The sequence below is a fragment of the Sprattus sprattus genome (assembly GCF_963457725.1).
Source record: "Sprattus sprattus genome assembly, chromosome: 8".
Classification (NCBI taxonomy): domain Eukaryota; kingdom Metazoa; phylum Chordata; class Actinopteri; order Clupeiformes; family Clupeidae; genus Sprattus; species Sprattus sprattus.
In genome coordinates this window covers 13,795,059-13,818,314 of record NC_137927.1, presented here as the reverse complement: position 1 = coordinate 13,818,314, position 23,256 = coordinate 13,795,059, and the positions used below count along the sequence as shown (strand labels likewise).

Sequence of the window (23,256 nt, the reverse complement as noted above, 5' to 3'; positions counted from 1 at the left end):
GCATTTCATCACTATAGCTGAGTGCTTAGGAAAGAATGCATGCTCCTATGACAGTTGAGATCAAAGCAAGGACAGGTTTTTTCCCTTTCAATGCACACATCTTCTGTTCGCACATTTGAATATTTGCATGGATATTTATCTCAAATGCCAAAATAATGGACGGGTATGTTTTGTATGGACGTGCAGGATAAAATACCCACAAACACACACACACACACCTGAAAATGTAATTGACTCAGTGGGCACTGAGGCTTTGTTCTCTCAGAAAGACGGTAGTTTCCAATTTAGAAACAGGGAGGAGAGAATAAAAGGAATTGATTGGCGGATCCACGGAAACCAGTACACCACTGAGATCTTGGCTCGGGCTAGAGTGTCATTAAGTGCTCAGAGAGGGATGGTAATACTGAAGCAATGCTTGTTCAAAGCTGTACAAAGCTCTGATAAAAGATGTTCAGGAATCGTCCCTAAGGATAACTTTATACCCTGTGAAACCAGGCCAGTTTTGCTGTCAACATGCCTTCTGATGGTAGACAATAACTCTTGCCTATGACAGAGTACGCCGATCGACTGAACCTCAAGACATCCATCAATCCTGTCTTTACTGAAGAAATTCATCTAAGTAGATGTGTGTGATGTGTGTGTCTATGTCTAACCAATTACCAACATTAAATGTGTTAGATTAGCGCACCTATCTCTACATACCCACTTTATTGACTGCAAGTCACATATACCATCTCTATTTCTGTATTTATTATTCTGTGTACTGTTGATGTATATATTGTTTCTCAGGGAAGTACTTTAATCCATACCGCGGCACTTTGTTGTATTCTTAATATTTATATATATTTTTAAGCTATTCCTACTGTTTTTAGATAGTTGTAATATTGTTGTGTTATATGTTGTTGTTGTGTATGTTGTCCCTCGTCACACCAACAGGAGAAGCACTCCAAATTTCGTTCTATGCAAAAACAATGACAATAAAGGCTTTTCTATTCTATTCTACATACTCTTTGGCCAATGAGAATTCTTCAGCCAATGATAATTAATTCATTGCCAAAAGACTATAATACTATATACTTTTACAGAACAAGTCTGTTAAGTGACTACAGCTCTCTATGTTCATCATGCCGTCTTTCAAAATACTCCAGATACTGCAGATATCAGGATGGTAGCTATTCAGCATGGCTAAGATTTGTCATCTTTAGGGTTAAATGAAATTTGAGGATATGTGGATTACAAATGACAAGGCCACTTTTAAGAAAAGAAATGTGTTTAATAACATCTTGTTAGGACAGTTTTACTTGCAAAGTCTATAAATTAACTTTCATCTAACATCATGAGATGTTATGACAAAACTTCACATTCCATTTTATAACAAAAAACAGGAAAAAACAGAGTACCCCACTTAAATTGATTCATGCACTGTGTCCTCAGGAAACCATGGCAACTGGACGAAACCTTTAGAACAACATGTGATACAGAGACACTCCAATAAAAACAGGTATCAAGACTATGGTAGAAAACATTGACTGTAGTTTCGGACTGAAGCTGACATGAACCCATAGCGACAACTCTGGGCACTCACGTATCTTTCATCACAAATTATGTTAAGAGGAAAACAAACGACCACACTGTATGCCACTTAACATGCAACTTTTAAGCAATCCGCATCGACCATGCAAAGGTGGCGTCCCAGAGCCACTGGGGTCTGACAATGGTGGTGACTATCTCTCTCTCCCTCTTTCTCTCTCTCTCTCTCTCTCTCTCTCTCTCTCTCTCTCTCTCTCTCTCTCTCTCTCTCCGTCTCAGGAATCTTCGCCATCAGCCCACCCCCACTCTCAGTATTGTGGCCTTGGTCTCATCCAGACGGGTTTGGTCCTCTTCTCTCTGCTCTCTATCACTCTCTCGGTCTGCTAATGGTGCGATGTGTGCAGGACAGGACTCGTCAGGGTGAGAGAGGTGCTTTGAGGGAGTTACAGGAGCCTCCTTGACTCCCGCTGCCGCTCCCCTGATACTGTAGAGAAAGTGGAAATATAAGATGGATCAACAGATATGAATCAGGTTTTGGTCATTCTGCTCAGGCACTAGCAGTTCTTGCAGTACTAAGTACAGTATTAGCATTTGCAAAAGACTGTTATTTCCAATGCTAGGGATTTGGTGAAAAGCACTTTAAACACATTGTGGAGGTGGATGTGCAGGTAATACACAATGAGGAAAAAAACTATTGTACTGTATGTTGCACTAAATCACTCTTATATACACACAACTATATGTTTTGTTTGAATTTTGTTTTCAAAGTGGTTGTAAAAAAGCACTTTTGTGAGAGTAATGATTCCTTTTCTGTCTCTGTATGGCAACATAAAAGCTTTAAACGAGCTGCCTGCATGGCAGTACACACAGTTATCTAAAAGGACAGAATTGCCTTCCCTTTCTCACAGCCATTTGTCCAGAGCCAGAGCCACCTCTTATGATAAATTGCCTGTTCCTTTGTTTTTCTCTCCTCTGTCTTCCCTCAGCAATTATTACTTCCTTTCTAAAAGGAATTCATGAATTTTCCACCAACAGAAACCTGTTCTCTGCAGGAACAATGCTATAGCTGTTTAAAATACAGAAATTTAAAATACAGTTCTTTTGAAAAGGTAAGACCAATGACTGTATTTTGAGTGCGAGTCTGGGGGAGGCAAAATGGGGCCTGTGTAGGCAGCGTAACCTTGACTCAAATGGCCTAGGATGCGCACTGCTAAATAATAGATGAGCTTCCCATTGGTTCGGCCTGGGATTTCAGGCCACTACAGCAACGAATGACCCTGCAGCAACCAGATAAAACATCAGCCCCCTTTTTTTCACTTTGTATGTCTTTTATGTGTCTCTCTCTCCACTACAACACATCTGTCTCACTCTTTTTCCCCTTTCATTGCATAACCCCAACCCACCCCACCTCCCTCTTTCTTTTTCTGTCTCTATTTCCCTAAGCCCCTCGCCTGTCCTTGGCCCTGTAGGTTTACCATGTTGTATACAGAAAAGCTGGAATCCCTTTGAAGTAAACACAAATAACCCATTAATCTGGGATAGGTGAGCGTGCCAACTGTGCTCGAAACCCACTAACTGCGGCATTCCTTCCTTTTTTTCTTATGCTACTCCATATGGTGTGCTGCATAGCTTTACATGCCACATAACTAATTGCATCCTCAGTGGACCTGTTATATATTGAAAACATACATGTTGTCAAGACACCCTGGTCAAATTCCAAAGTCCAACTGGTCTGGTCCCCTAGGCTTATGAAACTGAGATGTCATGGAAATAATGAAGGATGACAAGGTTGCTTGCCTGTAACTATCAAAGATATTACTGTTGCACCTCTGATGGGTTTGTAGCACAGCGGTATTGTGAGGTTTTTCTGGTATTGATTCTGAGTGTGATGAATGATGCTTATGGTTGGAAACAACCTCAAGACTGTGAGTAGACCTAGAGTAAAACCTAGAGTTGACAGGAAAAGGGTATACACCATATACACAGCAATATAGAAATATTTGATATACAGACAATGCATATATACTGTATGTATAGATGCTTGTGTTGAATAAACATTTCACACTCAAAACAGAAACTCTTTTTTGGCTTTCTTAGTCAAATTGATGCTAAAGTTTAAATTGCTTGTGAGATGAATCCTAGAAGATAGTTAATTGCATGTTTTTGAACCTCATATTCATTCATATTCACATCTGCCAAGAAGCTACAAGCTCAAGCTAACAAAAACATTTGCTGCAGTAGTTTCCCAATTTCATCTCCATGACAGTTACATCTTAGTAAGAAGTATGAATGAGAACAGCTTTACCTCTACTACAGGGTGCCAGTGGGCAATAGGTTTACGGGGGTATGTCAACATCTCGCCCCAGTGGTCTCGGCCGAGGCTCTCAGCATCGTTTCCTACCCGACACACACCAATGACCTCATTGTGACCTACCCTGTAAACAAGCCAAGAACAGAAATTCATTTGAAAAGGCAAAAGTAAAACTGGAGAAGTAGAAACAGAGGTATAAAGCAAAGGGGAAAATCATCATGGCCATACAACTGCTTGAAGGGGTTCTCGTTATTCTCTGAGGCACGTACCGATCAAACCAGATTATTCTCTGATGTTCTGCAAAAAAATCTCAGCTGAACGATTTGATTGAATCAAAAGGTCAAGGCCTCTGTTTTTTTTATGCCGTTGGGGAGAATAGCCTGTGATTCAACCCATTGCACACGATTTTGAGAAATAAAATGTGCTGTCATCTTCAGGCTGGGTATATCTCATCAACCTATCAAGTACTTACAATGGCTTAAAATGGCATTTCTGCAAGGAAGGCAATGATAGCACATCTTTGACGCACTTGGAAAAAGATTGAAATGCAAAGGGAAAACAGATTGGCATGGGACTCACCGGTCATAGTCCATTACTGCAATCAGGAGGCTGATCTGATCGATATTCTCTGGAGGACAATCGAAGACTATGGCCTCATTGTAGACAGGATTCAGCGTGTTTCTCTTAGTGGAAGTTTTTCTCTTCTTCAGCCTCTTCCCATCACACATTAAGGACACCTTCACATAAGGATCTGCAAAAAAACAGGAATCTGCATTATACTGACTGGGAACTTGTGACTTCTGTTTGATACTAATTACGATGTGTGTGTGTGTGTGTGTGGTGTGTGTGGTGTGTGTGTGTGCGTGTGCGTGTGCGTGTGCGTGTGCGTGTGCGTGTGCGTGTGCGTGTGCGTGTGCGTGTCTGTTTGTGTGTCTGTCTGTCTATGTGTGTGTATTTTACCAGATGCTCCAGTGATGTCCATGGCTTTAAGGTTGCGAGCCTTAATGATGGTGATGGTCAAGCGTCCAGCAGTAGGCAGGTAGCAAAGTGAGAACATGAGGTCCCCTAAATCCACATTATCCTGTGAAGACACCAACAACATCAGTATGACACAACTGTGAAACAGGGGGGATACAGGAATAATATACACTCATTTAAGGCATCTCTCCACATTATCGCTAAGAATCACCACTTTGCATTACCACTAGAAATCTTCTGGAAGATTGATCATTATCCTTCTGAAAACTAGTTAGCAAATCAACTAATCTGTCTGTAGCTTCTGGAGTTCGCTGATGGCCCAGTAAATTAATTACTCTGCAGATGAGTACTCAGCATATGAGAGATCAGGAACATCTGGAGGAACTGTAGATATCATCGCTCTTATCTGGAAACTCCTCTACAGATGCTACTGCTGATGCGGAGCAAATATGCAGGCCAAAGGCATGAAGCCCAGGGGCAGCGGTAAATGACGTTTTGAGACATAGTGCTCAAGTAGAAGTTACAGAACTCAGAGTTAGACTTGTTGTTATCAGGAGGAGCAGCAGAGCAAAATGCTCTTCACAAACTACCACGAAGAACACCATTAAATGCTGGCCACCGGGCTTTTTCTGTTCGCAGAGCGGGCTCCTTTGTCTTGAAATGTCTTCAGTTTGACATTTAAATGAGTGGCAAGCACACAGCCCTCCACAGGGTGGGTGAGTCGCCTCACATCCATATTAAATCACAACTTTAACTGCAGCTGACGTGACAGGTTGTGATCTAATCTTAAAGACTACATGGCGTGTTTTAATGCAGGAGACAAGGGCCAGTGTTGAAAGGGGCCGCTGCCTTTAACACATGGACGTGACGCGAACCCACCCACCTGCAACACATACAAACACAGACACTCATAGGCTTGCCTCTTTGAGTAGGTGTATTAGGTCTGCTCAAGTGAATAGCAAATACATTTTGTGCAGATTTTCAGCCCATAAGTAGACGCTTTCAATGGCAGCCACTGTCAGTTCCCCTCCCCTCCAGGGTAGGCATCTGTCAGGGTGTGTGAATTTTAAGAATTGTGAGGCTTTGGAGACTAGTCCCTTTCTCTCTTTCTTTCTTTTTCCAAACTAGATCTTAACACCACATCAGCCCCCTTGTAGAAAGTAACAGCTCAATTAACACATGCTCCAAAAATAACTCCACTGATAATGTGAGACTTTCTTTTCAGACACTACGTCACACGCGTAGAATATATTTCCCAACGAACCCTGAAAACCCCTAATGCGAAGTGGCATTGGGTAAAAGCATGCCAACACTTTAATTGCGAATGAATACAGCCTAATCCAAAATTAGCGCTTTCTTTTCTCTTGCACTAACATAAAAAGAGATTCCTCAAAAAAATCACATTCTAACTATCCCTGGTTGCCCAAAAGACACCAAGGAAAGCCAGAAGTGTTAACTGCAGACTGCATCAGACTGATATTTTTCTGGTGTGAAGGCAAACCAGAGGATGTTCCTTCCTACAGACCCCAGGGCTCTCCTTCAGCCACTCCGACAGAGCTCCTCTACCTCTGACATTTGCAGATCATTTCCTAATAGCTTCTCCGGTTGACTGCTGGAGGGGGGGGGGGAGGTTGTGGCGTGGATAAGAGGTGTTAGATCTGTGCTCTGCACCCTGTTGAGTCTCACATGTTCTGCACTACACCACAATTGCACTTGTTTTGTTTTTTTTACGTCATGGAGAAAAGGTCACTGCGGCTTTTTATTTCTTGCAGTTCACTTGCTACCACATTAACACGGTGCTGTGCCCACACAGGCTGACGGCCATGCAGTTCAATATTCAAGGAGCTTCTGCAGGCTGCTAGGCAGATTAGCAAATAGTCATACTGACTTTTCAAAGGATAGGAAGGATAAGAATACATAGTAGTCGTCTGAATTTCAAAACCACTTTTCACTGTGTTATGGTTTGCTAAGCTTAAGCCTCCTACCTCCTCCTACTACTGACATCTAGGGAATAAGCAAGGCAATATAAACACTGTGCTGGCATCACCCATTAAAGTCAACATGTAAAAAAGCATATGAAGTGAAACAATCAGATTTTCAGAACTATCTATCTGCACAAAAAAATCCCTATTTATTGACAACAAACTAAATGGGGATCAAATTATTCAATTTGTGGCTCTGGCTTTCCCTACACTTTTCAGAAAATTGAAGTTTGACACATATTCTATCTCTTTGCTAAGGTCAGTTTATAAACTTCAGTCTCTGGGCACCAGGCTGTTTCTGGGTGTTTCCATGTTAGAAAGATCTACACTCATATTGAACTTCATAATATGCAGGGGCATTCACATGAGGTCGAAAGCAAACAGCATAATTGTCAGGTTCATCTTCAGTGACAGACGTTGTTACCGCACCATTATGCGTCTTTGGTTTTAAATGAATCTAAAATGTGAAAGCTCCTACTATGCTCGATCAAAGCAAATCTCATTTCCTCTGTCATGGTCTGTCTCACATTCATTCATTTCATATGATCTGTCACTGCAGATTTGCACATCTGAGTTAGGGTTCAACACACAAACCAGTATCAGAATTCTCAAACTCGGGCGTTATTCAGTGGCCAGAGACTGCTAGAGTCACCTGAATGCTGTTCAGTATTCATTAAGCGATCTAAATAAATAGCAATGACTGTACCACAAACCGCAGAGGAATGCTTAAGATGAGGAAATGCATGCAATTAAGTTCTAAGCCACAAACAACATAATTCATAGGCCTGCTGAAATCCATATTCATGCAAATGTGTTCGATCGGCTCATGCTGCAGGGCCTGAAATAACCGGAAGGGAAATATGAAGGCTTCATCAGTATGATTTGTTTGCAATGGGGTGGATGAAGGTTTAAAATAATTGACTGAGTCACTTGATGAATAACTCATCCTGCGCCTAATTAGATAAAAGACATCTTCTGTATTTAAGCCCCTTCATCACCATGCAATATTTCTGTAACGTAGCAAGAGGTGTTTAGTAAGGCTCAGTAATCGGCCTGTTTTATTGCACATTAGGTGGCCTAACTCCCTTTTGATAAAGGTGGATTAGGCTGCTTTATTCCTTCATTCCCTGTTGCCCCCCTGGAGACCTGATGTATTAGAACATGATGTGGTAATAGTCACATTTTGAGTGGTTATCTGCGCTGAGGTCTACTGGGAGCCATTTTGTTCTTGGCAGTGCAAACAATATTGAGAATTCTTCAGAGGCAGCAGTGAATACTTATTTGTCAGAGTTGTCACTGACAACAGTGTTGAAGAGTGAATGAGACTATGAGCTGAAAAGAAACAATGCTGAGGTACTGTATAAAGCTACATATATGCTTATGGATAGGCAGCAACTGTTGTGAATGTATACAGCCCCCATAGCCTAAGTGAGGAAGACATGGTGTATAGTGTAATGATGTCTATTCAATAGGTATAATGTCCATCAGTCCCAATCAGATTTGCACACGCCTGTATTGAAAAATGGATCATTTAATTTCAGAGATTCAGAAGTACTGTAAGCCTATGATCATTTTTCTGTTTATTCAGGCCATACATAGCGATGTACGGAGAATTGTACTGGGTATTAAGACCATAAATTCAGGTGACAACAAAATAATAACATCTTCATTCCAGTTTTATGCATAAGTCTGAAGTAGACCTCTAGACTTCAAGAACTGATCCGGTCTATGACTCGGCACATAACACATCTTATTTAGACTTGACAAATAAATACTGGCAATAGATCATTTTAATTCTGTTGGTCTCCCAGAGGATATGTCATGTTAGGACAAAGTTCAATTCCACCCAGATGCTTAAGGGCTTTACTACAACAATAGGGGATTACACCTCATCACTGTTCAGGATGTAGCCCACTCACCCACCTTTGGCAGATTCTCATGAAATATGCAGCAATGTGTGCTGAGTCTCCCTGGTGTTCCATCCAAACCATTATGACTGGATGTGGACTTAGGAGTCATTTCAATTTTGTCTGTTTCACACTAAAGGACTGAACACACAGGAGTCAAGGAGTCTCCATGGGAGATCTTGACAGGATGGGAAAAAGAAGATGGGAAAAGAAAGGGAACAGGTGGGAAAAGAAAGGATGGGAGGGGAGTATGGTTCCGGTGTCACAGCTATTGTCTGCGCCACATTACCAGAGGTGAGAAAGAGAATGTGCATCTGTCGTGAATGATTTACCCTCCAATCTTCAGTTAATCAGGAACTGATTGAGAGTCACTCTCCCCCTCTGTAATTCCATAATCAGTGTTCAGAGTGCCATTTGCAGTGATGAAATAAAAACATATTAAAAGGTTTTTTTTCTCTGAAAAGTGTTTTCACCAAAAGGCCAGAAAATATTGTCGGAAGTCATTGATGAAAAACTGCATTGTTATTTATGTGATTAGCCATCTGGAATGGAACTCAGGAGTTGAAGGAAATCAGTGTTGGCATAAATACACTTGGTATGAGCATTTTCATTCAATTGAAGAGTCATATATTGAAGAAACATGTTATTTGTACCATGATCATTATTTGTGGTCTTTGTCACCATGACCCTCTCAATATAGATTTCCCTTAGAGCCACTGGGCAGGGCTCATATTGGCAATACAATCAACAATCTGTACAGATATGGATTAATAGGATATAAAATGTAAGGTGTGATAACTGTTATTGTTGGGCCTAGCACTCAATATCTGAAAATACAATTTTACGATTTCAATTAAAGTGGAAGAAAGCTCATAATAGCTCATCAGTAAACACTGATTTCACCCCTCCTTGCTATTCCCCAATCATTCAGAACAGATTACAGAGCCAAGCAGAACTGATTGGAAGGATTTCATGAATGCTTCCCATGGGTAGCGATTCACCCTCCATGACTGCAAATGTATGGATGCCAAAACCACAAAATGGATGGATGGCGGCGGGCTCAAAAAGAAGGGTCTCATTATCATTGTCTCGATGCTACTGACTACTGAATGTCTTCATTAGCGTGAACCCACTGATGTATTTGATCCGTATTGACTCCAAAGGAATGGTGGGCGCCTGAAATTAATTGTCCTTAAACACGAAAGCTGAAAGGAGAGCTGATGAATACCAGGCCCATATTTAACGAGGTATGGCACATAATCAATGCCTTCCACAGCCTCGCAGGACCCAGCAGAAGGAGGGGTTGAGGTTGTTGGCTCAACTATGAGCACAGTTGTATTCCTTAGGGAAATCCACATACAGTATAGCTTTATGGAAAATGAATTGCTATTTGCGACACTAATAAGTGTGTGATTCAGAGGCCTACAAAATGGCAAAACAAGGTTATAGATCCCCTGGAGCTTTGGAACAGGAGTCATGAACCTCATGCCCTGTGCCTTACAACTTCCATCATCCCTGTTCACCCACTAGCCCCCTTCTAATTTAGCTTTCTCCCCCCTGGAGATCAGGCAGCAGGAACAAAATGATCCCTCCATCACTCATGCCCTCAGAGAAAGGCTGAAATGGATGGCTTGTCCAATCAAGAAATGAGGGGCCCATAACCTAAATCCATCAACTGCATCTCAAACATGCATCAAATCCAGAGTCTGAGTGCAACCTGAGGCTGTGAAGGAAAATGGAGAATATCGGCTTTGCTTTAGCTGAGAACACCTTCCCAGGCGAGAGCGATGAGCTGTTTGGCATTTACTTCCTAAAATATACAGAGGGAAAAAAGTGTTTTGTTTAACTAAACTAACCTTTACATCTTGCCAGGATAATGAGAAGAAATCCTCAACAAACAAGAGGCATCCCCCTATGAGTTAGGAGTAACACCAGGCTTGGAAGAGATACAGAATATAATAGACAAAGCCACTGGGAGGAAACGCTACATGAACAGAGATATAAATTGAAACGAGAGCATGAGGGGAAAAAAATTGAGTAATGTTAAAGGAGTTGTCCATGAGAGAGGGGGGAGGAAGGAGGAATGTTCATGTTGGCTTCATCTACCATGATCACCATGGCGACTGTGTTGCTAGCATTTTGCATTGTAACCAGCAACTGCCTTGTCAATATTTCCTCTCATTAAAGTAAAGCTTTGCTTAATACGGCGGGCCACGGCACTGACAGCAGGGTGTCCGCACTATTTCCATTATGTTGCTTCATTATCACTAACACTCAGAGCCTGCTCTTGTCTCAGCACAGGGAAGATTCAAAGCCCCTCCCAGATGGCCAGCTCTAAAGGTCTCCTGAAGACCTCAGAAACCAACACTGATCAAAATATTTGCAGCCCCTCTCCTCTTGAAAGCCTCACCAGTCTAATACACACCCGTATTGCATTTGTTTATCTGCATGAGGGAGAGCATAGAGAAATTGCCTTATACACGTCCAATATGTCACACTTTATGTATATTAATATGTTATGCACTTAATGTATACATACATTTTTTTTATTATCTGCATATTACCTGTATATTGAATGCATTTTGTTGTTTATATCTGTATGTTGTTCTTGCCTGCCAGCCAGCAATGACCAGGGCCAAATTTCTTGTATGTGTCGATAATAATTGGAGAAAAACCCTCATTGTGTGTCTGATGTTGTAAGCAAGTGAGGTTTTACTCACCGAGGACACATACTGGATGTCCCTGATGAGCTTTGTTTCCCTGGGAAAGTCTGCCAGGTCCAGGAAATTGTCCACCACCACCTGGCCAATGATGTCATGGCGCGAGAAGCGGTCGAAGTCGTAGATGCTGAAGTGGAGCTTCCGTGTGGGCAGCTCGGCGTAGGACACAGGGAACAGGAAGACCTCGTCGAAAATGGGGTTCAGAGTCTTACGGTGCACCTTGGTCTGGTGCTTGGTCTTGCGGTCGGGAAGCAGGTAGATTTTGACGTAGGGGTCCGAGGTGCCTGAGAAGTCCTTGGCGGGCAGGTCCTCGGCACGGTGGATCTTGACTATGAGCTGCTCCAGGTCACAGTCGAACTTGAGGATGAAGTGCAGGCGTCCGCAGCCCCCTCCGCGGCTGCCCCGGCCTTCATCCCCCTCCAGGGAGCGCTGCTGGTACAGCTCGGGCTTCAGGCGGCCCAGACTCATGCCCGTCAGCGACTCCTGCCTCTGGAACTGAGCCACGTTGAAGTCCGGATTGGACAGGTAACTCTGGCGACGGATGGAATTATTCCTTTTTTTTTCCAGGAGATAGGAGGGAGAGAACAAGCAGAAGAAGTAGATGAGAGGTAGATGAGGTAGATAGATGGATGGATAGACTGAAAGAGCAGTGTGGAGTTAGATGTGAGAGGATCAGTGGGTGAGAAGTCACCGCATCGAGCCTGCTGTTCATTTTATGGATGAATGCATCTCATCAGTCTCAGGTGAGAATACTCACACCTGTCTGTCAGCAACATCGGCACTGGTGAGGAATATTTAAACAGGGAAGACTCTCTAAAGTTAGGGAAAAGTGACACTGCTGAAGGTAAAATGAAGGGGAACACTGAATTTTGAAATCGTAATAGTTTGACACGGACAATGGTGGGGGGTGGTGGTGGAGGGGGTAACGCTGCAGCAAATTTCTCCGTTTCAAAATGTGTTCTGCTCACTGTCTGTATCTTATCTGTGCTGATTCGGTGAGTGGAGCGGAATATTGGAGTTGGAACATTTGGCTTCAGTGCAAATTGACCCCCTCCGGTACGTCGGCATAAACTTATCGCATGAAGTGTCCACAGCACAGAAGCGTGAACGATTTGACAAAAGCCCACGCAATACACATGGCTCAGCTGAGGAACTTAAAGATGATCTCAGACCCAAGAGATAGTGTCAAATGCTTCTTTTGGCCTGAGAAACAAATGTCTCTGCCCAAACTCTTTCGTATCTGTTCCATTCATCTCTCTTGCATGCCTTTTGTTTATTCATACCTTGCTGTTTGTCACTGTGCTTTCAGATGTGCTATATTTTATTCACATAGCCACTCATATACATATAACAGAAGATTGCATTGTAGCATTTCAATAACATATTAAACTATATTATGGAGCAAAAATCTTGCTTTGACCCACATGCTTAGCCTTTAAGTGACCTGTATTTCCTCTCTTCTGACTCAAGGCAGCTTCATCTAAACCTTACCATCTTCACCAGCCATGTGATCAAACATATCAATCATAAGCCTAGCATTAGCAGTATAAGCCATTTTGTGAGTCCCATCATGAAAGGGTGATGGATGCAATACTAACCCAATCTCCGAGTTGGACGTGGAGCGAACAGAGGCGGACGCGGGGTCAGTGATCTGCCTGTGCATGCGCAGGGTCCCGTGGATGGAGTTCTGCCGGCTCTTGCACTGCACCTCCAGCGGGATGTCAGGCGAAGTGTGGCTGATCTTCATGGCGGCCTCCGCCGTGGCCGTCGGTGTCGCCGTCGGCGTGGTCACCGGCGGCGGAGACGAGGGCACCGACGGAGCCGCGGCGGGCGCCAGCGATGGTGTCGGTGTCGTCTCCTTCACCACGGACCCGCGGGCGCAGTGCCTTCTGTCGAGGGTAGCATCCAGCTCTGTGTAGATGGCCTGGGGCCGGAGAGGGGGCAAGGTGTGGCTGTCTTTGATGCCTGGGGATAGGCCCCCCTCCCGCCATGGTATCCAGCAGAGCTTCCAGGAGACGAAGAGGGAGACACCGAACAGGGCCAAACCGCAGGCCGTCACCACCAGCGATAGCAGGCTCACAGACACATCTGCGAGAACAAAATACTGTTTTTAAAATACAGTACTTTCAACCAGTAACTGTGGACTACAGTACTTAACCAGTGGAATGATGTTGGAGCACTAGGAGAGAGGGAAGTGAACAGAAGAAAAGACTCGGCTAGTAATTTGACAGTGACTGTGATTCTTTACTAATAACTCAGGATTCAAGAGATTCTGAAGCTCTTGTGTAAACCTTAATGTTGATGCCCTATTAATATTCCTGCCAGTATCATAGACATTGAAAACGTTCTGAGCATACATTTACCTTTTTGCCGTCTTTGTTTTTTTCTTAATCAAAAAAGCAATCAGTCAGCAACTGGAACAAATGTGGATGTTTGTTTGATACAGAAATAAATGAGAAAGACTTGTTGATTGTAAAAGGCAAGTTATTTTCTCTTCATTAAAATCATTACAGCATGAACTGTGATGATGTACACAGCAAAATCGGTAGTGTTAATTTGAGTTAAAATGTTCGGTGTTAACTAATCAGAGTTAACAAGTGTTGATTTTAGAGTTATTGTAACACTTACAGTGCTGAAAAAGCTCTGTAGCTGGGGTTATTTCAAGGAGTCAATACCCATCACTTATTTGGAGTTGATTTCTACATCCGGTTTTTACGCGCTCTCGGGCATGAAGAGGCTGCTAGAAGTTTGGTGTCGAGATCAATCGTGGAGGTTGTTAAGGTAAGAACCATACATTATAATTTAAATTTGTTTTAATTTAAATCATAATTACGCCTAAATATTATCATTTTTAATAACGGTATTTATCTAAAGCACGCAACATTTTGCCAATGTGGAAGCTTAGGTTACTAATAAATTGTGTGGTAGCCTAAACGCCAGGATTCTTTAGCCTAAGTAAAGCTGACCATCTTCCACAGGTTTTTACAGAGACAATAAATGTACATATAATAAGTGCTTAACAGTGATTTTAATGTTATAAAAGAAATGCGAGCCATTTTATTCCTTTTGAATGAAGAGGGGCGGGGGTACTCGCAGACGTTAGAATTTGAATTTGTCATAACGTTAGTAGCTGGCAGCTTGTGGTAAGGTGAGCTCGACAGGGAAATGCACTTTGCTCACTTTCATAGTTGTAAAGGGGAGAGAGAACGTTCTTGTCAGGAATATTCTGTTAAAAAGGTAAGAATCTAATTTAAAGACAGTTCAAGTCAAGTTTTGTTGTCGAAGTAGTTACCCTTAACTCTGCTTCAAACGCATGTAAGGATAACGCAGTATAGGGATTGATTGCTTGCTAATGGTAAGGGAAGCAGTAATTAGCATGAACAGAGGGAAGACTTTCCCCTTTGCTTTGGCTTCAGCGAAATAGGCTACTATTCAGTGTTTTACACTTAACGAAATATATCAGTGGAGGGAGGGTCGTCGATGCCGCCGATATTTTATATGATGCAACATCTAGCCTACCATGCTATATGAAAAAACGACTAGCTATCGACAGCAATATGTCATAGACAGAGCTGTGCATATGTTAGAACCGCCGGTTTCAAATGTAAGAAATTCACTTATCAATGTAGGCTACTAATGATGTTTTGTTATATAAAGTAGGAAGCGTGTTAAGCGCACACTGTTGGATGCAACAAACTTCCATTGCCACTTAAACCATGGGTAATACATTTATGGTAATATAGTTTTTCACCCCCTTTCCCTACTTTCGCCACCAGGTGCAATTTTAGGACATGCTGCCGAACGTGAAATACCTCCATTTAAAGAAGTACATCAAATTGCACGCCAGCTTCACTTATTTGGAATTCATAAGTGAAGGTAAGACATCCTAAGAGGCTTAACAAGCTATGTTGCCCATGTATCAGCTCCTCATATCACAAGACTGGATGTAGCTCATATGTTAAAAAACTAGGCTATACCTGTAACACAGTTTATTGTAGACTATTGTGTCTCATATACAAATAAATAAATAAAAACTTCTATTATTGATCAATCTTGGTAAGATCTGTATCACTGTTGCGGCTGACTTGTTTAATTTAGTCTACCATTAACACAAAGAAGTGCAGAGTTACTAATCCAAGATGCAGTACCATAATATTGCCCCAAATAAATGCAGGCCTAAAATAATAATTAAAAAAGATAAAAGCAAAGTTATAGCTTCAGCTTCAGTTATAGCTTCAGGGTGCTGTTGGGAGCTATAAGAAGGACAGCATTTGGTGTAACGTAGACTAAATGTAACACTTGTGTATGATTAACAGGTCAATCAAGACTTCCTGCTGCTGTTTTGTGTTGAAACAGCTCATTCAAGCCAAAATTCATCAAAGAGGCCAACCAGCTGACTCCGTCAACTGACCTGTGTCATTTGCTAAAAGCTGCAGAGAAGCTCGCAGAGAATGATGACAATGGTACGCTTCGCTGCATGTTTTTTTGACAATACTAATCTTTATTTTAACTTTTTCATTTTATAAATTGTCTGATACATTCCACCCCAAACAGATTGTGATAGTGACATGGCTTCTGTACTGCTACTGCTTCATCTTTTGCCACCTTCAGCTGGACGGAAGAGGAGGACCAAAATAAGTCCAAGGGATGCAGAAGACAAAACGGTGCACTTTCACAAGGTAAATCCTGTAAGTTCCCTCACTTTTTAATGTCCTACAAGACACTTTTTTAGCTCTGAACTTTCATTTTTTTCCTCTCCATGTGGAGTATGTTTTTGACAAGACTAAGTACAGGCCTATTGTTCAGGAGTCCAGTAAGGAACATGATTTAAAACTAAAGGGGTCATTTATACTTGGCTTACTTAACAGTGTATGTTTTTTTTTTGTATCTTATTTGTTTTTAGTCATGCAGCTGCATCGATGAACACCTGCAAGAAAGATCTGGCGAACCATACATCCTTGCTGTTGGCCAAACCCAAAGCAGAATTGACACCTTCTACATCGCAGTGGACAAACAACTCATCCCCTGCCAAGCCACAAGCTCACTGGGTGCTTCTGATTAACTTTTCAAATCCCACTACGTTATTTGTAGTAAAAGCAATAGCAAGGTCTAGTTCTGATTTCCTTCTGGCACAATGTCACCAAAAATTAAAGGAATGTTTCTTATTAGACAAAGAGTCTGAATGGAGTTGAGGCCTATACTATTGCCAGTACTGTCCAAGTTCACCCTTGTTGGACGATTTTTGCGCTCTGAGTAGCCATAATCAAAAGCATAGATCCATGTTTTGGTCAATAGTGTCACCTTATAGTTAACAAGCTTTTTGTTGAAAAGTTCAGTGAGCATTTCCATGCCTATCAAGTCTTTGAAACCGATGAAAACGATGTTATTAGAGCAGATTCTATTGAAATTTACAAGCCCTTTGACTTACAAAGTTCTTATGGCAATAACAATGGACTTTACATTATGCCATTATTTTATTTGTTAAAGTACAATGTTTTGATGGTGCTTGGAATGTATTAAAATTATAATGTGAATGTAATGTCATCATCTTTCTGTATTTTTTTTTCACTGATAGTAACACAATTGCACTTCAATGTGGTAAAGGTATAAGACAGTAAATACAGATTAGAATTTAAAAACTCATAGAGCACTCTAAAGTGTCATACAATAACATTGTAAATGTTATAAAGTAACACTAAGTGAAAAAGAGTTAACACAATTGAGTGTGAAAATAAACACTTAAAAGTGTTATAAATAACACTGTGGATGTTATGAATTAACACTCCCAGTGAAAATAGTTAACCTTATCCAGTGTAATAGTGAACACTTAAAAGTGTACTCAACAACACCACAAGTGTTATGGAATAACACTCCCAGTGAAAAGAGTTAACACAGTACAGTGTAGAAATTAACACTTAGAGTGTTAGATTTTTAACACCACAATGTAGTTAAAATATTAACACTTTGCAAAGTGTTGATTTAACTCTGAATCAGTGAGGATTATATAAACACTGGAAAAGTGTTGAATTTAACACTATGGGAGTTGAATTAACACTGGCGATTTTGCTGTGTACTTTGCACAAATGCTTCTGATGAATATTTTCAAGGTTGACTGAACAGGAATGGCAACTATAGCCAATATAAGTGAATGTTTGCAGTATCCTTCGAAAGTATCAATGAATATCAAGAAAAACAAACAGCACAGGACGTCCAACCAGTAACAGCCCTTTTGGGACCATTCTTCCAGCCGTCGATGAACATTACTGAGGGTTCTTCAGAGTTTGCTCAGATATCCATCACTGCACTTCAAGGCTGATTCACAGTCCCCAGCCACTTTCATCAAAATAACTTTCACGGATGAGTGTGCTGTCACCCCACGTTTGGTGAGTTTGCCTCAGCAAACCCCTGCTCTTTGAATACGTGGCCGCTGTCACCATTACAATGACTTATAACTGATAGTGACTCTAATGAAATCAGCGTGTTTTTAATTGAAAATGGGCCGCACCATTAATTATACATGCGATACCAAGGGACTCTCTTTCTTGAATTAAAAAAAAAAAAAAAGTGGCAAGATTAATTGGGATTATCTGAGTGGGGCGTAGTTATCTACATAATAAATACCTTTATTTTAAGTTTGGATGAGTCGGCAGACATGATTCTTTTAGCATACCTTAAGGAAAGGGAACAATGCTAAACTATTTGAAACACCCTTATGAATAATCTAACCCAGTCACACTCACAGCCTTGCAGTCCTGCAAGCACGGAGGCACATGTTAGCAGATAAGCAAGGAGTCACGACAAGATCTCTTAGTCATCTCTCACTTCACTTCACAGGGAAAAGCGACGAGAAGTTCCACTCGATGTTTTTTGAAGGGGTTTCCTCATTGGCTCAGTGTTCTCCCTGAAGCCTTCATTTTGGGCTGCAGTTGATCTTTTCAGGATTGCAATAGGGGTTTGACACTGAGTGGAAATGAATGCTGATTTTATCATCTTATCCATTTGAGAGTACACAGTAGTAGGACAGAGAAAATCCTGCAGGTTTCTACATCAAGGGCAGATTAAAAACGGCAATTCCTTTCGCTAAAGTGTGATGTTGTGCAGATGGTGCCAGGAAAATGAGTGCAACTGTGATACAACTGCAGAAATAGTCTTTTTTGAGTCTTCATATTTTTTCAGTCCATCAACCAAAAATAATGATCTATCTTCTTTTGTATGCGTTCCCATTTCTCATCCAAAAAACGAAATAAGGGAATTATGTAAATGAAGCTCTTCGGAAACAGAGGAGGGTGCTCAGCAGTTTGCAGACAACAGTTTCTACAGCATGTTGGAGGATATCTACCTGTTGTCTCACTGCCTGGTCCAATGAACAGTTTAGAAATGTTATATTGAGAAATATCTCAACCTTAAACACATCATCAGTTAATATGACCAAAGAAGAAGTGCTATTAGAAGAAACATAAGACACCAAATGAATATGTGAGCAGGGGCAAGGAAGGCCTGGTGCCTTTGATTCCTCTGGAAATTCACTGGGAGGATGTGTGGCATTACGCATTCCCTCAGAATCTGAAACCCAAATACAATATTCACAGCTCTGGGCTTTCATTAATGAGGCCATATTATTTTGCTGACAGTCAAGGAAAGAAAGATGTGTTTGCGTACACACATGTGTAACCAGCGTTGAGTAAATAAGCACAGTCGCACACTGGACTCGAATCCGCAACCCAGGGCATGAGAGGCGGGCGTGCTAGCAAGAAGGCTAAAACCCATAGGTGCCACTGTCTGTCACTAGCATATCTGACAGTGAGGTTTACTCACTGCACAGCACTGTATCCGCTGGCTATTGTTACACATGCATTTGTTTGTTGGGCTTGTGTGTCTTTCCTTGAACTTGTCCTGTGCAGGAAGTGTGTACTATTCCCAATCTTTTTACTGCATAAAGGCCCATTTCCACAAGACTGTATAGCATTTATGTGTGTATTTGGTTAGTTACGTAATTAACATTATCATGTGATTCATATCTACATGTCATAGAACTGGTTCTTAGGTTTTCCATGTAACTGTCATCGCATTTTATACCCACCTATGATAAAATTATCAAAATGAAATGAAAGTAATTTAATGTATTTGTTTGGGCTAATCCTAATAAATTATCAATTTGGTTTATCCAATTTTGACAGCAAGTTGGTGGTTCTCATACGACTGGGATTCAGATAATTTTTTTTATCTGCTTTCGAGCAAGGCCTGTGACAAAGGTGTAATATTCCATGCCATCAACCACTTTTTAACACTCGTCAGTCCATATCCGTCGTCCAGGATATTATACATTATATTATATATTTTTTTTTTGTCACCAAAATTGCAAAGCTCTGCGCGTTTTAGAATGGATTGCAACCATACCATTTTACTGCTCATTCACTGCATTGAACCTTTAGCATTTGAGGTGACATTTTCTTTTTTGTCCAACCACTTTGAGACATCATGTTTATTTTTTCAGATCTTCTTGATGGAAGGAGGGGGTATGTGATTTTTTAGATGACATATCTCCCGGAACTCGTGTTTTTATTCCTTTCACGATGACACATCTCTCCAGCTTTAGGTACTGGCAATCATAAATGCATTCCAAATGATGCCCTTGTGTCTCATCTAGAAACTGTGAGTGGACTGAATAAGAATGAGAGAGCTGGCATGCTCATTGATCATCAAATAACTAAACTGACTTGTGGGACATCAAGCATGGAATCCAAAATATAAATGAGCTTGTGTGACTTCACATTCTCTGGAGATGTTTGTCTTATGGAATGTTTATAGTACCCCCCCCCCCCCCCCCCCCCCCATGTTTCCACAAGGCAGGGAAGACTATAAGAGCGGTTTGGGGATCACACCAGCCTTAGTGCTGACTGTTTCTACAGGTTTGTGGACACAAAGATGACACACTGACCACATAGTTTCTTTTGTCTCTTGAGTCCATTTTCTTTCTCTCTGTGCAGTAGGCTATATCAGATATGTGCCATGCTCCAGTCAGTCAGCAGAAGACAAATAGTCCTTGTATCTCAACATCTCTGAATTAGATAGAGGTATCTTTGGTATCCTCCGACTGCATGATCATTCTTTAATCATGGAAACATGTGTTTCTCAGGTCAAAGAGATACCCCACTTTTTTTTTCTCTGGTGAAATTGGAGACTTGTCCTTCACCCTTTATTCAGCAGTGATTCATGTTGTTCAGGCTGTGAGGGAAGTATGATGGTAGGCATTATACAGGCCACTTACTGGCTCTGACCTGATTTTGAGAGATGTGTTTTAATTTCCCCTGGGGTGGTCATTACAGACCACTCAGAACGGTATACAGTGCGTGCATACTTCCCCCCACACCCCTCCGCCCCCGCCCCAAGTATATGAGTGCGTCTACTGTAAATAACTCTGTGGCATTCATTCGCACGACTACCACTACTGCTGTCTGGTGGAGTTGTTTTCTTCATTTCAGACATGGAAAAACCTTGGTCACCAACTGAGTCATGGTGCAGCTGGATGGAGATTTCACAGGTGGCATCAGCTTTCATTTCACAAGAAAATAACGCCGTTTTAAACATCTAGAGAGTAAGAAGTGCAAGAGAATTCTGCAGGCAGGCATCTGCCTCACATGCATTTGGCATGGCTTGCTGATTTCAATACAATCAAGGGTCTCTTCCTATCTTTCTCTCTCTCATTTACTTGCTTTCTCTCTCTCCTCTCTCTGTCTTCATCCATACGTTCTTTTGAACCATCTCATCCAAATTGAAGAGGCATTTCTCAGCTGTGGTGATTTATTAAAAACCAGGCCTGGGGCTCTGGGAAAAAAGTAAGCCATTGTGGACCTCTGCAATGGCGTTACCTCCCACTCACGGCTGTCAATAAGGTGAGGAGCATGTCGGTATTTAAAAAAAAAAGCTCTGAGTAGCCTGAGAGCCTTCATATAGGCATGGAATGGATGTCAAAAATAGGGTCCAGGTCCTGGCATGCATGGTAATAGTGATGGAGATAAAGTAAGGCAATGCCTCATATGTAAGTTACATCCTTGTCTTACCTGTCTATATTACTTTAAAATATCATTTGGAATTTTCATCTTTGTAATCAAAGATTAATGCTAATGGGTTTCATTTAGACTGTCAGAAATGAAGTAACCCCAGCATCTGATCCAATGAATATACTTACGGAATTATATCATTATTACACGAAAATGAATCTGATTCTTCAAAAGGGTCCATATATTTGCAATCTTCATTAGTGCGTATTCATGGTTGTCAGTAAAAGTTCCACTAGTGCCATTTCAAATCCCACTAATTCCAATTCACAATGACAGGTAGCTGACAAGCATTCCATCCCCCATTCCGTCTTCTTACTGGTTCTTAATTGAACTGAGAGGAAGTCTGAATACCTCTAGTATTCTATGAAACACCACCCCATTTGGACCCTTAACGATGTTCTCTGTTCGTGCGAATTGGTAAGTGGGCTGAGCTGACCATAGCCTACTGACCCGCCTGTTCCGAGTCCGTATTTCCCAAAGCTACCGCAATGCTGCTGTGTTCTTACTTTGGGCTTCAATGTCTTCAGAGTTAATGTTGCATGAGCGGGTAACCAAAAAACTCCCATCTGCACTGCTGCCTCACTTCTGCGATGAAGACAACGAGATCACACGCTTACAAGCGTTAAATGGGTCACGTACTCTTCGGGGAAAACGCGTTTGAGAGTGCATGTGTGTGTGTGTGTGTGTGCGTGTGTGTGTATGTGTGTGTGTGTGTGTGACAGAAGAGTTTAAACATTTTATGAATTCTATTCTGTTTGTCATGCTTACATTATTGCAGGCGGTGCGATAAGTCACTCTTGTGTTTTAGACGCTCTTATCTATGGAAAAATCTTCTCAAAACCCTTATTCACAAAAGACGACAGTGCGCCTTCATTTGTTTTAAAGGGCGCTGCATGATATAGTAAATTGAGACTGAGCTATAGCTTTTTTGTCTTTCAGTCAACTTCCTCCTCCTCCTTTCCTTCTATCTTCATGAGAACAATTGCAATTTGGCATGCCGTTTAAATTAATTTACATACGTGAAATTGAAATGTAGTCCGCAAAACGTAAAGAGATATGAAATGCTATAGCATAGGTGCTAAGCACGGCACACCCGCTACCTTACTGGAGGAATGGTGAGGGTCAATGCAACAAGTCTATTGTAATTTATATTCTTATGCATCGCACATTTTATTTTCACTTCGTGATCTTACAATGTATGTTGCCAATACCATTTACACAATTTACAGATAAAGGTGACTTTGGCATGGTCAAAAAGTGGTTTTAGTATAGGCTACATGGTAGCACCGAAGAGGACAGTGCCGGCACTGCGAAATTCGGAGCATCACAGACACCTACCTGAGTCTGAGTACCTCGGTCTGGCCAAGTCTCGGAAATGGTATATGAAATCCAAACAATTTTCATTTTGTACTTCGCCCTTAGAGCAGAGATCTGACAACAGTTCTAGTGCCTTTTGACAAATCTCGTCCTCTCTGTCTCCAGGCATTTCCCACGAGCATCCTTCTGAATGGAGGGGCTCCTCAGCAGCACCACACCACACCACTCCTTAGCCAGAACAGACACCAATCCCCACACTCTTTACCAGTCAAGCTGCACCTGAGACGGCAGATTACCACATTGTTGCTCAGTGCCGAGTGTATACGGTCAAGGGGAAGCCTTTTTATCTCTCACAAACTCTGCGATTCCGATTATCCCACCAGATATATAGATTTGAAGTTGATCGCTTTGATTCAGATTGTTGTCCGCCGCATTTCACAACGAAGTCCC

The 23,256-nt window shown here is 41.6% G+C and overlaps 1 protein-coding gene across 1 annotated transcript; it reads right to left on the bottom strand.

Moving 5' to 3' along the window:
- Nucleotides 1–1,945: 1,945 nt before the first annotated feature.
- Nucleotides 1,946–23,020, bottom strand: syt9a (synaptotagmin IXa; the record flags this gene model as incomplete). Its single annotated transcript, XM_080843402.1, has 7 exons — nucleotides 22,828–23,020; nucleotides 13,027–13,516; nucleotides 11,429–11,981; nucleotides 4,802–4,922; nucleotides 4,421–4,592; nucleotides 3,836–3,965; nucleotides 1,946–2,014 (listed from the first exon to the last, which is right to left on the bottom strand). Exons 1-7 carry the CDS (start codon nucleotides 22,973–22,975, stop codon nucleotides 1,946–1,948), a joined length of 1,683 nt encoding a protein of 560 aa, XP_080699528.1. The 5' UTR covers nucleotides 22,976–23,020.
- Between the last annotated feature and the right edge of the window lie 236 nt (nucleotides 23,021–23,256).